The sequence below is a fragment of the Piliocolobus tephrosceles genome, chromosome 6, assembly GCF_002776525.5.
Source record: "Piliocolobus tephrosceles isolate RC106 chromosome 6, ASM277652v3, whole genome shotgun sequence".
NCBI lineage: Eukaryota > Metazoa > Chordata > Mammalia > Primates > Cercopithecidae > Piliocolobus > Piliocolobus tephrosceles.
In genome coordinates, this window is record NC_045439.1 from 85,788,064 (window position 1) to 85,804,032 (window position 15,969).

Sequence of the window (15,969 nt, forward strand, 5' to 3'; positions counted from 1 at the left end):
CAGGACTCAGGAGGCATGCACCTTCTGCTGACTTGGGGGCCCCAGGCTGGGACGGACAGGCCCCCGGCTTCTGAGGAGTAACGTGATGGTCAGAGCGTGGGCTGCCAGCGTTGCAGGTGGAGGTGTGGCTGCTCCACAGCTGTACCTGACCATTAACATCATCCTTATCCCACGGACCTGGGCGTGCTGGTCTTGGAGGGCAGGGAGTGGGGAGTGGGCAGAGGTGCACGGAGTGACCGCTTCCTTCCCTGACCACCTCCACCATCTCCCTGAGCACCTCAGTTCCCATACTAGAGGCTGCCCTGGAACTGCTGCTGAGGCCCACAAACTGGACAGGTGACAAGTTGTGGGTGAGCTGAAAATGACTTCTCCTGGGAGATTTTTCGAGTTGGTTGCAACCTGGGTCATAGGCAGGTGCAGACATGGTCCAGGTCAGTCCACAACCAACCTCAGACCCTTGCTCACAGTGACCCTGTAGGTCAGCATCATTGATCCCAGCTCACAGAGCAGGACATTGAGGCTTGAAGGCAAGAAGAGACACGTCCAGGGCAAAGGATTCTGCTTCCACTCATCACGCCTTATATTTTTAATTTCATGTTGCAGTTTCCAAGCTCAAAGGCTCCCACTTTGGATCTTCTTGGGCCAAACAGAGCAGCATTTACTCTCTGAATTTGCAGATGAGGAATACTGCAGCCCAAGAGGATTAGAGATATGGGTTCAAGCAATTCTCCCATTTCAGCCTCCCAAGTAGCTGGGATTATAGGCGCCTGCCGCCAGGCCCCAAAGCCACCCCACAACCTGGGCTCCAGTGTCCCTTGGTCTGTCCTTTGGCTAAGGAGCTAATGTCTTCTGAGCTCAGGGCTTCTTTAGGACTGCCAACCAGCACTTGGACCATAAGCCTAGCATCACTCACAGAGAGCTCAGGCTGAGTCAGACAAACCAGATTATAATCTCTGTTCCATCACTTACAAGCTAAGTGACCTTGGGCAAAGTGCTTTACCTCTCCTGACCTCAATTTCCCCACCTGCAAAATGAGTGCTGGAGTAAAAAAGGAACACTTGCCCTTGAGGCCCTCAATCACATGAGGGAAGACAGATCTATCCCCCAAAGCAGGGCCCAGAAGAAGGCAGTCACAGGATCCCAGAGGTGGCAAAGAGCAGGAAGAGTGTGTGAGTGCTGGGGTTTGGGGGCATCCAAGTTGGGGACCAATGGAGGGAGAGAGAGGTAGGAGGTAGATGGATGGAGATCAAAGGCCAGGCCTGTGGCCGAGGGGGCTGCTAACTTTCACCCCTGTGTTAGCCTGTACACTCACTAGGCCAGGCTCAACAGGCGGGCTCTTCACATCCTGGCAGCAACTGGTCCAGAATATGCCCTCGCTGCAGCCCAGCTGGCTTCAGAAGGGGGACCACAGAGGCTGGAGCTATGCATTTGCAGTGCTTTCTCCCAACCTTGCTTCTGAGAAAAGTGTCCTGGCCAGGGCCCTGGAGGAGGGAGCTAGGGACCGGCAGAAGGGCCTGGGTGTCTGTAGCATCATTTTTAGTCCTGGCTGAATCTGGGAAGCACCCGGTGACTTCAAACCCTGTGTCAGACCTACTGAATCGAAAACTCTCAGAGTGGGGCCTAGCCTCTATGATTGAACAGCCCTCCCAGTGATTTTTTTTTGTTGTTGTTTTTGAGATGGAGTTGTGCTCTGTCGCCCAGGCTGGAGTACAGTCACACAATCTTGGCTCACTGCAACCTCCACCTCCTGGGTTCAAGCAATTCTCATGTCTCAGCCTCCTGAGTAGCTGGGATTACAGGCACATACCACCAGTCCCAGCTAATTTTTTTTTTTTTTTTTTTTTTGAGATGGAGTCTCACTCTGTCTCCCAGGCTGGAGTGCAGTGGCACGATCTCAGCTCACTGCAACCTCCGCCTCCTGGGTTCAAGTGATTCTCCCATCTCAGCCTCATAAGTAGCTGGGATTACAGGCGCCTGCCACCAGGCCTGGCTAATTTTTGTATTTTTAGTACCATATTGGTCAGGCTGGTCTCGAACTCCTGACCTCAGATGATCCACCGCCTCAGCCTTCCAAAGTGCCAGAATTACAGTTCCAGTGATTCTCATGCAAGCAAAGTTTGAGCGCCACTGTAGTAGGCACCCAATGAATATTGGCTGGTTGATTGATTTCAATTCATTGCCGATGGAAATAAATCATGAAGGCTCTGCCTTTGAAAAGTCCCCAGAGCAGTGGCTGTCAGCCCTGACTGCACACTGAATCACCAGTGTTGCTTTCACAGGCTAAGGCTGGGTCCCACCCACAGAAATTCTGATTTGACTGGTTTGGGTGCAGGCTGGGCCATGGGCAAGTTTTAGCAGCTCCAGGTGATCCTAAAGGTGATGTCAATGTAGAGACCCACTGCTCTAATCCCTGTGGTTCTGTGGAATTAGCACTCACCTTTTCTGTGTTTGCTTTCCCTGCGCTTGAGATTCTGGTGGTGACACGGGCACCAGGAACACTTCCCTGGGCTGACTAATGAGATCAGGGTGCAGGCATCTCAGGCTCATTCTGGATCTGCTTGGAAATGGTTGCACACCTCACTCTATCATTTCTAGCGGCATGGCTGGCTGGGTGAAGCCCTCTCTCTGAGCCTCAGCTTCCTCTTCAGCCCAGTGGGAACAGTTCTTCTGTCTAACCTCGTGGGGTTGCCGTGACAGTCCAGAGCAAGGCTGGATGTGGATGTAAGGTGTGAGAGTTGCAGCCTGCACCCCTGATATTCTTCAACATCCAGGCTTATTCATGACACACCATCATGCACACACTCATTGTGTGCATGGCCAGGGAAGGGGTGAGGGAGCTGGGTGACAGCGGCCGCCTCCCTTATTCTGATGGACTCAGGCCACACCGATGTGGACTCACACCCTCTATGCCCTGAACAAAGACCGTTAGTGCAGACATGGATGGGGCCTTATGGCTCACATTATCCTGGGAGCTGGGCAGCATAACAGCGTGCCCAGCAGTATGTTCACAAGCAAATGGGGGCCTGGGGGAGATGGAGTGCCCTCCTGAAGGCCACATGGCCAAGAAGCAGTGAAGCTGGAGGCAGATGCCAGGTTGGATGGAGGTCCCGCAGCAATGGAAGCAGCAACAGCAGGGTGAGGACCAGGTCTGCAGACTCAGAGTTGGTTTCATCTCTTGGCTACTATGTATCACTGGGATGAATGGGGTGGCCGAAGTCATTGGCTTACTGGATCTGAGAACTGGGGATGGGGCCAAGAGGCCTCCACGCAGAGTTCATTGTGGGGCAGGGGGAACTCCCCACAAGGCACCAACCTGGCAGGGGTTCCGAGGACCCCAGGAGGCTCCAGGCCCTGACCTCTCACTTTGTCCCCTCTCTGCCCACCAGTGTGCTACATCTCGGCCTTGGTCTTGTCCTGCTCACTCACCTTCCTGGTCCTGATGCGCTCACTGGTGACACACAGGTGAGTGGCAGGCTCCGGCTCACCCAGTGCAGAGGTGGGGAAGGAGGGGGAGTCCTGTGGGTTTGCAGGATGGCCCTGGAGCTAGAGGTAGGGAAGGGCCCTGCCAGCCCAGGCTGTCAGGGAGCCCACCTGAGTGTGGCTGTGCTGCAGTGGAGGGAGAAGGTGGGGCTGGGTCCTGCACTTGGACCTTCCTGTCTAGTTGGGGAAATGTCTGTGAGTATGAGGGACATAGGGCACCACCAACTCAGGGCTGGATGAGAGGGAAGGCGGCCTGGGGAAGCTGTACCTGCCCGGGAATGGAAGAGATAGGAGGTGAGGACTGTGTGGACAAGACCTGAGGCTGGGGTGGCCCTGCCATGTGAGAGCGTAGGTGAGGGGTGGCCTGGGGGCATAGCGCTCTGGAGAGGTGGTGCGGGTCTTGCCATGCTGCCTCACTTGCCCTGTAGTGGTGAGTGGTGAGGAGCACTGAAGGCCCAGGGCAGGTGGAAGGGGCAGCCCGAGCACTTACCCATGTCAGAAAACTGGCCCATGTGTCCTGTACACTTGCCAGGCCTCAGAGCTCCTCCCAGGGGTCTTTCTCCACAGGTCACCCCTCCTTCTCCTGGCATTCAAAGCTCCCCAGCCTGTGCTTGCCTTGCCTCTTTACCAGGTGGCTGTGCTGTGTGTCACTTCCATTCTCACTGTTTGTCACTTTTCTGACTTGGCTCAGGTTGAGCCTTCTGCCTGGTTTTGTCTTCCTCGTTCACTCTTTAAGACTGCCCAGGTATCACCTCTTCCAGATATCTTGGGTTAGTGGCCTCCTCCTGGCTGCCACAGTTCTGGGACTCCCTGCTGATGGCTATGGGTTGAAATTCTATTGGGAGTTTGGACAGTTGCTGGCCCAGAAGAGGATTTAGGAAGAGAGAGTCGCTTCCTGAGGTCTCTGCCTCCCTGGCTCCTACCCCAGGACCAACCTTCAAGCTCTGTACCGAGGAGCTGCCCTGGACTTGAGTCCCTTGCATCGGAGTCCCCACCCCTCCCGCCAAGCCATATTCTGTTGGATGAGCTTCAGTGCCTACCAGACAGCCTTTATCTGCCTTGGTGAGCCTCCCTTGCCCGCCACAGCCGGCCTCGGCCTGGGCCTCACCTCAGACACTGGCCCCAGTTGAAGAGAAGAGTGCTCAGCAAGTACTGCCCTCAGGGTTTGTCTGGGAATGCTCTGGGGTGACAGCAAGAGGAGGGACCCCCCTGCCTTCCTTGCCCTTAAGAAGCTTACTCAGGATGGGGGTACAGGAGCCCTTGGGAAATTGAGTGGGTACCCCCCACAAGGAGGTGAACCCTGGGTGCCATCAGATGTTCTCATGGGGGGTGGACCCAGGTCTGGAGGTGTCAAATTCAAAATGGTACATTCCTGACTGGGTGCAGTGGCTCACACCTGTAATCCCAGCACTTTGGGAGGGCGAGGCAGGAGGATCACGAGGTCAGGAGATGGAGACCAGCCTGGCCAACATGGTGAGACCCCGTCTCTACTAAAACCACAAAAATTAGCCGGGTGTGGTGATGCACACTTGTAGTTCCAGCTACTTGGGGGGGGGATGAGGCAGGAGAATCACTTGAACCCAGGAGGTGGAGGCTGCAGTGAGCCAAGATCGCACCACTGCACTCCAACTTAAGAAAGGGCTGTGCCACAATTGGCTACCTACAAAGGTAATGAGACCCCTGTCACTGAGGGTATGCAAGCGGAGTTCCATGGATATTGTTGGGGTCTGCAAAGGGGGTCTTGCCCTGAGAGAGTTGGACCAGATAACCTTCCAGGACCCCTACCAGCCCCAAGTTTCTGACTCTCCCCTTGGGTACTGCGGTGAGAAAAGCACTCTGAATGGTGAGGGGCTGTGGCCAGGGTTGCCCATCCAAGGGCCTTGTATCTCTCTCTCCATTTCCTTCCATTCTCACCTCCTTGAGGGAGGAGAAGGATGGTAAAGGAGTGGAGGAATTACTAGGACAAAAGCCATAGCATCTCTTCTTGGTAGCCCTTATGCCTCCAGGCCTTTTTGTAGGCATCATTCTCTAATCAGTTGGCCAGATTATTTCAATAGACAGTCCTTGGGCACCTACCGTATGCCAGGCTCTAGCTTGAAGGAATGCAAACATCAGCTTAAAATGTAGTCTTACTCCCCAGGAACTCAAACTCAGGAGAAACTGGAGGGAAATAACATTTACAAAGTACTTTGTGATTTTAAGAGTTTCCACAGACATTACCTCTTCGGATCCTTACAACAGCCTCTGAGGTAGGGACTATTATCCCCGTTTTACAAAGGAAGAAACTGAGGCTCAGCGAGGTAAAGTGACTTGTTCAAGGCAGCATAGCTGGGCAGAGGCAGAACAGAGATCTAAAACCAGGCCTGCCCAATTCCAAAGTCCTTGATTCTGGGGGTGGTAGGGCTGGCCAGCTTTCATAGAACCTGTTATCTGTCCCCCTGCCACTCCCGCCCCTGGCAGGGCTCCTGGTGCAGCAAATCATCTTCTTCCTGGGAACCACGGCCCTGGCCTTCCTGGTGCTCATGCCTGTGCTCCATGGCAGGAACCTCCTGCTCTTCCGTTCCCTGGAGTCCTCGTGGTGAGTGAAGCAAGACATGGAGGGCTCGGGGCCTCCTTAGAGGTCCGCTAACAGTGACCACCTCCCCACCCTACTGGCAGGCCCTTCTGGGTGACTTTGGCCCTGGCTGTGACCCTGCAGAACATGGCAGCCCATTGGGTCTTCCTGGAGACTCATGATGGACACCCACAGCTGACCAACCGGTGAGGCGGCACCTGGGCTTGTGGCTCCCTCAGGCCCTCAGCCTTTTCTTCAGCATCTCTCTCTTTCTGTGTCCTCCCTCCACTGCCATCTATCCCCTCTCTCTATCAAGAAGCCCAGAAGATAGTAGAAAGAGCTTGCCTTACCCATACAGAAAAGGGACAGTGGCTCAGCCCACTCCAAAGTACCTCTCTACAAACCTGGCATGGGGCTGGAAGTACCCCTGGGAACCTTTCTTGCTTTGAGAATTGGTACAGCTCTCCCCTGGGTCCTCTGTTTCCTCAAAACCATGCCCCTCCCCGCTTTGTAGCAAGGGAGTTCCCTGTCAGATGACAAGGCTGTGGGAGAGACTTGGCTCCCAGGGGAATTTGGAATTAGCAGACAGGGGACCCAGAAAAGGGAGGTGGGAGGCATCAGGGTCATAGAAAGACTTAGAAGGACCTAGAATGAAAGCCCAGCTCTGCCACTGAATAGCTGACAGCCTTGGCTAAGTCACCCAATCTCTCTGGGCCTCAGTTTCCCGTCTCCCAGGGTAGTGGATTGAAAGAGAGAAGGCCTTGCCCAGGGTGGGGTGCACAGGAGACACAGCAGTAAATGGTAGGTGCTCAGTAAATACACAGCAGTTCTGGGCATCTAGGTCTGACACTGACCCTGGGGAGGGGGCTCTGGGGGACGGCCTGCCTCAGCTTTCTTCTCCTACCCTAGGCGAGTGCTCTATGCAGCCACCTTTCTTCTCTTTCCCCTCAATGTGCTGGTGGGTGCCATGGTGGCCACCTGGCGAGTGCTCCTCTCTGCCCTCTACAATGCCATCCACCTTGGCCAGATGGACCTCAGCCTGCTGCCACCGAGAGCCGCCACTCTCGACCCCGGTAAGGTCACTGGGCAGGGCTGGAAGGTTGTTCAGGCTACCCAAGCAGTGAGGAAGGCATCTTCCCTGCCCCAGGCCTGTGCCAGCTGATCATTCACACCGATGTCTGTAGCTGCAGATGCCACCTGTGTGTGCCTGCACTGTGCCTCGTGTGGCCCTGCAGCATGTATAGTGGATGTGGGGTGTTCTAGCAGGTCCACATGTGCCCGTGCAGCAGATATGCCACATGCCTGGTGTGTCTACATGCTTGGATGCAGGGTGTGCACGCACACTCCCTGCGTATGTGTTAGGGGGTGTCTGGATGCCTCTAGTCTGGCCCCTGCTCCCCCAGCACTGCCATCCGCCACCCCACCCCAGGCTACTGCACGTACCGAAACTTCTTGAAGATTGAGGTCAGCCAGTCGCATCCAGCCATGACAGCCTTCTGCTTCCTGCTCCTGCAAGCTCGGAGCCTCCTACCCAGGACCATGGCGGCCCCCAAGGACAGCCTCAGACCAGGGGAGGAAGACGAAGGTGCGCCCTCCCACTGGGAATGGGGGAATAGAGCCTACCCAGCTTCTCCCAGGAAGGATGCGTGCCCCTCCCCAGCACACAGAGTGAGCGCCAGGAAAATTCTCACTTCCTCTCTTTGGCTGCCTTTGGTCACCCCTCCTGGTCTGATCTCAGGGTAATTTTTTCCATGATATGAACACACACATACACACACCATATGTGTGCACAGAGAGAGAATGAAACAGCTGTCTTGCTAAGGGGCTCCCTCGTTGCCCCCACTTCTCCCTTGGGGCAGAGAGTATGACCTCCTCCTTTCTTTCTGCCCAGAAGTCTGTGTAGGGAGGGGACACTAAGCCAGCTCCAGACCCTTGTCCCACCCAGCTTCCAGTCCTCACACACCTCACACACCTTCCACAGACCTCACACCCCACTTCCATGTGCTGCCTGCAGGGACATCCTAAGCCTCACCACCTGCACTACGCCTGGGATTTTCAGGCTCTCTGCTCAGGTCTGAGGGCCAGGGAGGCTTGGCTGGGTGTTTGTTGAGTGACTCACAGAAAAGTCCGTCTCTCTCAGGGATGCAGCTGTTACAGACAAAGGACTCCATGGCCAAGGGAGCAAGGCCCAGGGCCAGCCGCTGCAGGGCTCGCTGGGGTCTGGCCTACACGCTGCTGCACAACCCAACCCTGCAGGTCTTCCGCAAGACGGCCCTGTTGGGTGCCAATGGTGCCCAGTCCTGAGGGCAGGGAAGGCCAGCCCACCTGCCCATCTGTGTTGAGGCACGTTCCTGCCTACCATCCTCCTCCCTCCCTGGCTCTCCCAGCATCACCCCAGCCATGCAGCCGGCAGGTCCTCTGGATCACCGTGGTTGGGTGGAGGTCTGTCTGCACTGGGAGCCTCAGGAGAGCTCTGCTCCGCCCACTTGGCCATGGGAGAGCCAGCAGGGGTTTTGAAGAAAGAAACTGGCGGGTTAGGGCCTTGGTCCAGGAGCCAGTCGAGCCAGGGCGGCCACATCCAGGCCTCTCCCTACCCTGGCTCTGCCACCAGCCTCAAAGGGCCTCGATGAAGCCTTTTCTGGAACCACTCCAGTTCAGCTCCACCTCAGCCTTGGCCTTCATGCTGTGGAAGCAGCCGAGGCACTGCCTCACCCCCTCAGCTCCACGGACCTCTCTGGGTAGTGGCTGGAAGGTTCCCAGGCTGCTGGCCTGAAGGGCAGCCCAAGTCACGACTCAGACCAGGTCCCACACCGAGCTGCCCACACTTGAGAGCCAGATATTTTTGTAGTTTTTATGCCTTTGGCTATTATGAAAGAGGTTAGTGTGTTCCCTGCAATAAACTTGTTCCTGAGAAACTGTCCTCATAGCAGGAGGGGTATGCAGGGAAAACCCCGCCTACGCTGTCAGTACATCCACACTGTGCGTTGATGGGGATGGGGCTTGAGGTGTTCTGGCCACATGCTGGGCCGGACACTGGGTGGAAGGCAGAGAGAACCCATAGCTACATCCCTTTGCGTGGCAAAGAGACTGGGGACCCTATGATGCCACCCCTGAGCCATGTGGATGCTGGCTTTGGAAGTGGGACTTGTTCTGGGTCTTGAAGAAGGGGCAGGATCTGGGGAGGAGAAGCGACTTCAGGAATGCTGGGGAAGCAGTGTGACTCCAGGTGTGGAGGTAGGAGGGGGCCTGTCACATGGGGGGACAGAGCGTGGGCTGTCCTGATGGGAGCAGAATGAGAATACAGAGGGCAAAGGAGAGTGGAGACAGACTAGGGTCTTTTCCCTGCTGGGGGCTTGGTGCAGGTGGGGGTGGGGTATATGAATAAGGAAGATGCCCTGGGTCCACTGAGGGGCTGGGAGCTACAGAAGGTAGGAAGATGTGGCTACCCTACAGATCTAGGTCTGCAGGGCCTTGAGAAATGCCTGCACAATTAGTGGAGATCAACAGTCCCCCTGCCCCACACCCAGGTTCCTGCTACAACCTCAAATACCTATAAAGCCAGGGGTGGGGTCAGGGACCTGAAACCCGCTTTCAGGGTTGTCCTGAGGAGGCCAAAGAGGCACGCTGCGATCCCACTGCAGCCCATTGAAAGAGGCTTCCTGACCTTGTTTCAGCAACTGACAGGGTCTCGGCGGGGAGAATCCAGGTTCCCAGAGAAGGGGACCCTGTCCACTTTGGGGATGGGGGAACATCCAGGCTTTCTGGAGGCAGGCTTTCTGGAGGTGGTGATGCCAGAGCCAACTCTCAAAGACTGACTTAGCCAAATGAAGAACAGGGAAAGGGTGCCTGGGTGGAGGGAACAGTGTAAGCAAAGGTGCAAAGGATGGCACACCATGGAGCATTAAGGGAACAATTAAATAGCTGTTCCAAGAAGAGGCAGAAAGGGTGGGCTTGTTGGAGGATCGGGTCAGAGAGGCTCTAAGTGGGGAATTCAGGCTTCACCTGGAGGGCAGTGGGGGCCACGGAAGACCTTAAAGCAGGGGAGTAGCTAGTCCACTCAAGGCACAGCCATTCCCTGTGCTGCCCCTGACCCAGGTCTTAGGTCCAGGTCCTACTCCAAGAAGCCAAGCTGCTCAGCTGGGAATGGAGCCAGGGATGTCCAAGTCAGGCTGGGAATATCAAGCTTTAGGCAATCAGAGTCTATTGGACCATGAGGCAGCACCCAGTCCTACCACATCATTTGGTTTTTGAGGCAACTGAAGCCCAGATGAGGGCAATGACTTACCCAAGGTGGCCCAGCACATGGAATTTGGCTCCATCCTGCTGTTTTCCACCAGACATGAGTCATTTTTTTTTCAACTTTTATTTTAGATTAGGAGTCATTCTTGATACATGCTGCTGGTGACATCAGCTCAGCAGGAGCTGCAAGTGGATGAGGGGAGAGTGGGCAGGGGGAGGTGCTGTATGTGGACCAGGAGGGAGGGAAGGGGGCTGGCCAGCAGCCAAAGCTCACAGCTGCTACCCCAGACTCCTTAGCCTCCTGCCTCCACTTTGCTGAACTCAGCAGTTCTGGGAGCTCTGGACAGAGGCCGCAGAGCCTCTCCCTCTGGACCATTGTCTCTGCACGCAGCATCCTCGATCTTGAAAGGGATGGGATAGAGGCAGTAGGAAGACGTATCTCCTACCTGGCACAGATAGGAGGTTGTGCAGAGTCTCCGGGTTAGGACATCATCCTTATGCTCCTCATCTGGAGAGGTTGAAAGTTGCTGTACGTGCGCACACGCGCACACACACACGGCCCAGGCCAGTTATTGATCCACCTGCTCCATGAGGAAAGATTCCTACAGGGAATCTGCAGTCCTCATTTGGACTTTCCTCTTGGAATACCATTTCTTCTTTGGGGGAAGGATAAGTACGATTCATTTCCCCTGGCTTCTCCCTCAAATATGTTCTCTTGTTCCCAGTCTCTCTGGGGCTTTCTTCTCCTCCGTCTTGTGTCCCCTGCTCCTCATCTGTCTCCTCCATCTTGCCCCACCTGTCCCCTCTTTCCTCTTCATTCCTAACATCTCTTCCAGGAGCAGGACGGGGAAGAGGAACTACCACCCAGGCACCTCCATTTCCTTGCGCCTTTCCAAATGCCTCTCTTGAAGCCACTGCTGACATCAGGCGCTGCTCAGGGTAGCCAGCCACCCCAGGCTTCTGCCCCCACCTGTCCTGTGGGACGGTTTGGAGGAAGGGACTATCTGCAGCTCAGCCCACTGCAAGGCCCAGCCCCTGACACAAGCACTGGGTCAGCCCTCCTGTGCCTCCACAGTCTGTTGGGGTCCCAGAGGCCCCTGCCACTGTGGGCAGGCAGGCTGGCTGCCCTACATCTTCAGCTCCTGATTCTCTCTCCCAGTAGGGTCTCCTAGATCCAGACAAAATTCCAGGCAGACACGGAGGGGCATCAGAAATGCTGTTTATTTCTCTGCTGCTCCCAAGCTGGCTGGCCTTTGCAGAGGAGCAGGCAACAGATGCATAGCTGGGGAGAAAGGGAGAACAGGTTCCAGGATAGAGGCACAGGCTGAGGGAGGAAGGGTAAGAGGATGGAAGGCCATCTTGGATCCCCACATTTCAGTCTCAGATGAGGACAAAGGGGCTCCCAATCTCCCAAGTCATCAGAAGACACCAAGGAGTAGGAGGAGCTTGAGCAGGCCCTGGGGAGCCTCAGAGCCATGCGAACCACTGTCTACATCCCATCCTCCTCTCCCATTCCCTGTCTGCTTCAGACCACCCCCCAGCCAAGCCCCAGCTTCATTCCCCCAATCCTGGCCCTGGCCAGCTTGACAGTCACAGTGCCTGGAATTCCGCCACTGAGGCTTCTCCCAGTTGGATTAGGGCATCACCCTGTTAGCATGCTGCCCCTGAGAGGAGAGCACGGGCAATTCTGTTAGCAGCAATGAGCACCGCAGACAGTGAGTTAGGGGATCAAATTCTATCTTAGTCACTAGTTTGGAGCAGGTCTAGAAGTTGGGGGTAGCAGGTGCTCTAGAAGAGATTAGAAGGAGAGGTAGGAAAATGTGAAGTCACCCATGCAGGCCTCAGGAGTTGCCAAACCCAGACCCCTGCAGCACTTAAAGGGGCATTGGCAGGGGCAAGGGGAGGAGTTAGGAAAGCCCTGGGGCTGCTTCAGCCCAGCCTTGGTCGGGGTGGGGCTAGAAGGAGGTGAGGAAGAGAAGGAGGAGGAGGCTTTGGCCCAGCAGGAGCAGGCCTGGGGGCAGCTGCCCAGGGACACCTTCTGCGACTGCAGCCTCAGGGTTCCCAGCACGGCTGAGGTAGATGATGACCACATTGTCCTCCGGCCCTGATGGCTGCACCTCATTGTCAACCGTATAGCAGCCCTTTCCCTCAACCGCTTTGCCATGGAACCTGCGCCCTAGTGTGTCCTCACCACCCTCGCCGGGTGTGGCCAGTGCCACGTCCACTGAGCTCTCAGCACTGCCCAGCTCATTGGTGGCCAGGCAGCTGTAGGTGCCTTCCTCCGGCTTGCCAAAGTCAGGGATAAGCAGGCTGCCATTGGCAAAGGCCTGGAAGCGCGGCTGGGAGCTGGCCGCAGGGGTGCCGGGCAGGGCACGCCCGTCAGTGCCCACATTGGGGCTGGTGATCTCCACAATGCCGCTGGGTATCTGGATGTGCCAGTGAAGCTGAGGGGCCGGCTGCCCATCCACATCACAGTGCAGCGCCAGCACGAAGCCAGGCCGCAGCTCGGCACCATCCTGGCTGGGTTGGTAGCTGAGCTGCACTGAGGGTGCTGAGCATGGCAGTGGTGGCAGGCGGCTCAGCGGTGTGCCCTTGAGCACATGGGGTGAGCTGCAGGCAATGTTGTCCTGCTCCGGGATGGACACTGCCGTGGCCAGGGCCCATGTCTTGAGCCACACGATGCCGCAGGTGCAGTCGAAGGGGTTGTCGTTGATCTGCAGGTGGGACAGCGCGGTGAGCGGGGCGAAGGTGCCCTCGGCCAATGTGTGCAAGCGGTTGTGGTTGAGTTGCAGCGAGCGCAGAGCACGGAGGCTGCGGAAGGCGTCGCGGGGGATGAAGGTCAGCTCGTTGCTGTCCATCTTGAGCAATTGGAGGGCACTGAGGTTGTGCAGGTCGCTCCAGGCAAAGTCAGAGATGAGATTGTGGCTGAGGTCCAGGCTCTTGAGATGGCTTAGAGAGGCCAGGGCGCCGGCAGCCACCGTGCGGATCTCATTGTGTGCCAGCCACAGCGATTGCAGCAGGGGCACCTCCCTGAAGGCACCCTCTGGCAAGCCTGGCAGCCGGTTGGCCGACAGGCTCAGTGTAGTCACATTGGCCGGGAAGCCAGGCGGCACGGCCTCCAGGTCGCGGTAGGCACAGTCGGCGATCTGGAAGCCATACTTTTCCCCACAGTCGCAGGGTTCAGGGCAGGCCTGTGCCAGGCCCAGGAGAACCGCCCACCAGAGCAGATGCAGCTCCTGCATGGTGCCTCCTGCAGAGAAGGGCATGTCACCCCGGGGATCCTGAGAACCCGCCAGAGGGACTCATTCCTCCCACAAGCCCAGCCAGAGCTCTTTCCCATCAGGATGCCCTGTCCCACATAACCCAGCTAAAGCCCAACACCACCTAGCCCACCGCCCCCATCCTACAGAAGGAGAAACTGAGGCCCAGAGAAGGGCAGAGACTTGCCCGAGGTCACGCAGCCAGGCAGGACGAAGACAGGATGGAAGAGGACCCCAGTTCCTCCTTCAAGTGGAGAGTTCTCCCTGCCTCGGCCTGTTCCTAGCTGACTTTATGACTCGAAATCTGTTTTCCAGCCACCCCCCTCCCCCAGCACTTTGCAGAACCTCCCCCTTCCCTCCCACATCCTGGCCGCAGTCCCTCCCACCGGAGTCCCCCATAGGTATGCTGCCCCCCTGGCCCAGACAAGGCCCCGTGTGCAGTGCACACCACCCCCATCCACTCCACCCACCCCCTCCAGCTCCTCCGGCCGTGACCGCAGCAGACACCAGGCCTTTTCTGTGGAATCACACCCGTGGCCTATTCTGTTCAAATTTAGCCAGGCAGCTGCCCAAATAAACCCCCGCCAGGACCTCTCAGCTGACTGGGGTGAAGCCAGGGGCTCAGCCCAAACGCAGCTGGGATTTGTGGGGCCTCAGTTGTGGGTTGTGGAAGCAGCAGATGCCCCCTGGACGGCTCCAAGCTAAGGATTGTCCCATGCACCTCAGACCAGCAGGGATGGACCAAGAGGGAACCAGCCCCTATATCCAAGAGGCCTCCCCTTCCCGCCGCTGGCCCTGGAGCCCTCCTCCCCACTGGCTTACCTTCAAGCTACTCTTAGTCAAGCGGAGCCTCTTCTAAGGTGGAACCAAAAGGCAACAGAGGACCTTAGCCCTGAGAGTCTGCAGGGCCACGGGTACCCAAGGGAGGACTTGGATGCTGAGGCGAGGGGCAGCCTGGTCCCACCCCACCTTCAATGTGCAGGCCTGTGCCCTCCCTGCCCCAGACAGGGTGCCTGGGACCATCCACTGAGAGGAGGCGGCAGGGAGGAGCCCGGGGCAGCCCGCGCACTCCCTCCTTCCAGCAAAACAACTGCTCTGCAGCAACAAGGACCCGTGTTTCATAAGTGACACCAGAAACTTGAGGGGGGAAGAGATGCCAAATTTTTTTGGGTTGTGTTTTCTCTCTCTCTCTCACTCACTTTTAGCAGCTTCAACTTCCTTAAAGACACAGCACTGTCTGGAAAGGACCCAAGAAATGATGGGGCCAGGAGGATTTTAGCGGGGGAAGGGCGAGAAATTGAATCTCATGGAAGGTGGGAAACTTCCACTGCAAACAAGGAAAAAGGGGAAGCCTTTGTCCAAGCCAGGGTTGTATGTGTGTTGGTGTGTATATGTGTGTGTGTGTGTACAAGTTTGTGGGTGTGAGGGTGTGTATTTCTGTGTGTGCCTGACTTTGTATGTGTGTTTGTGTGGATGTGGGTATGAAACCACGTACATTAATTTGTGTGTGAGTGTGTGTGTGTGTGTGTACGTCTTGGTGTGTGTTTGTATGGGTGTGTCTGGCTTGGTGTGGGTTTGTGTGTGGAAGTGAGTGTGCATCCATGTATTTGTGTCTCAGTGAAAAGCCAAGAAGACCAAAGTGTACAAAGCAGATACCAACCCTTCAGTGAAAGCCAAGATGTTAGGCTTGTTTTTTTTTTTTTTTTTTTTTTTTTAAGAAAACGTATCCTACTGGCTCTGAGACTGAGCTGCGCTAAATGCATGTTGTTGTCCAGGGAGCTCCCAAGACTCCAGGCCCCGCCCCTCACTGCACTCCCCACTGGTTGGGGAGGAGACAAGGAATCCTGGCTCAGAAAGCTCAGGGCGGGAGCCTGTTGGCCTTCAGTGCTCCTGGCCGGGATTCTGAGCCACCCAGGCCCACTGCCCACTGGGCACCCAGAGGGGAGGCCAAGGGGCCGCACTCCTGGAGAGTTCTCTCTGTGTCCCCCACAGGGCCCAAAATCCCCCTGTTGGTGCTGGACATCTATGCGGTCAGCTTCGGCCTCTGTGAGCTCCACTGTTACAACACCAACTGTGTGGAAGGGACAGACGCCTCCAGGGTGAAGATATTTGACCCCTTTTCCAAACAGGAAGGCCCAGGGTAGGGGAATGGGGAAACAAAAGAGGCCCAAAACAGGGGAGCTGGAAGAGAAACTGAAAGATGAAGAAGCCCCAGAAAAGAACTCTGTAGACTGAAGAATTTTCCCCTCCACAGAACAAGCCTACCGTACCCCCTCAGTAGCCCTCCCCAAGCTTCCTTAGCCTTCCATCTGATAACTGGCTGAATTCTGCTCATGACTCAACTTACCCTCTCAGCAGGGCCAAGGGCAGACAGGGATCATCTTTGGCTGAACCCAGGAAGCCTGCCGCAGCTCATCACGCCCCATTCCCTGTCAC

General features: G+C 56.4%; 2 protein-coding genes across 12 annotated transcripts in view; one reads left to right on the forward strand and one right to left on the reverse strand.

The window, feature by feature from the left end:
- STRA6 (signaling receptor and transporter of retinol STRA6) overlaps positions 1 to 8,949 on the forward strand; it is a 30,035-nt gene extending 21,086 nt beyond the window's left edge. For 6 of the 9 annotated variants that reach the window (XM_031935796.1, XM_023196708.1, XM_023196704.1 and 3 more), the window contains exons 13-19: positions 3,387 to 3,462; positions 4,409 to 4,542; positions 5,941 to 6,058; positions 6,139 to 6,240; positions 6,944 to 7,107; positions 7,464 to 7,619; positions 8,175 to 8,949. In XM_031935796.1, coding sequence (XP_031791656.1) covers positions 3,387 to 3,462; positions 4,409 to 4,542; positions 5,941 to 6,058; positions 6,139 to 6,240; positions 6,944 to 7,107; positions 7,464 to 7,619; positions 8,175 to 8,338 — 914 coding nt within the window. In that variant the 3' untranslated portion in view covers positions 8,339 to 8,949. The remainder of the gene's footprint in view (positions 1 to 3,386; positions 3,463 to 4,408; positions 4,543 to 5,940; positions 6,059 to 6,138; positions 6,241 to 6,943; positions 7,108 to 7,463; positions 7,620 to 8,174) is intronic. The other 3 variants (XM_023196703.1, XM_023196702.1, XM_023196709.1) reach the window with 2 other exon arrangements.
- Positions 8,950 to 12,225: 3,276 nt separating this feature from the next.
- On the reverse strand, positions 12,226 to 14,701 carry ISLR (immunoglobulin superfamily containing leucine rich repeat). 3 transcript variants are annotated; one of them, XM_023196622.1, is made up of 2 exons: positions 14,356 to 14,701; positions 12,226 to 13,523 (listed from the first exon to the last, which is right to left on the reverse strand). In XM_023196622.1, exon 2 carries the CDS (start codon positions 13,513 to 13,515, stop codon positions 12,229 to 12,231), a length of 1,287 nt encoding a protein of 428 aa, XP_023052390.1. In that variant the 5' UTR covers positions 13,516 to 13,523; positions 14,356 to 14,701; the 3' UTR covers positions 12,226 to 12,228. The 3 variants fall into 3 exon arrangements, with proteins under 3 accessions (XP_023052390.1, XP_023052392.1, XP_023052391.1); XM_023196624.1 differs by lacking the exon at positions 14,356 to 14,701 and adding an exon at positions 14,125 to 14,239; XM_023196623.1 differs by lacking the exon at positions 14,356 to 14,701 and adding an exon at positions 13,721 to 14,064.
- Between the last annotated feature and the right edge of the window lie 1,268 nt (positions 14,702 to 15,969).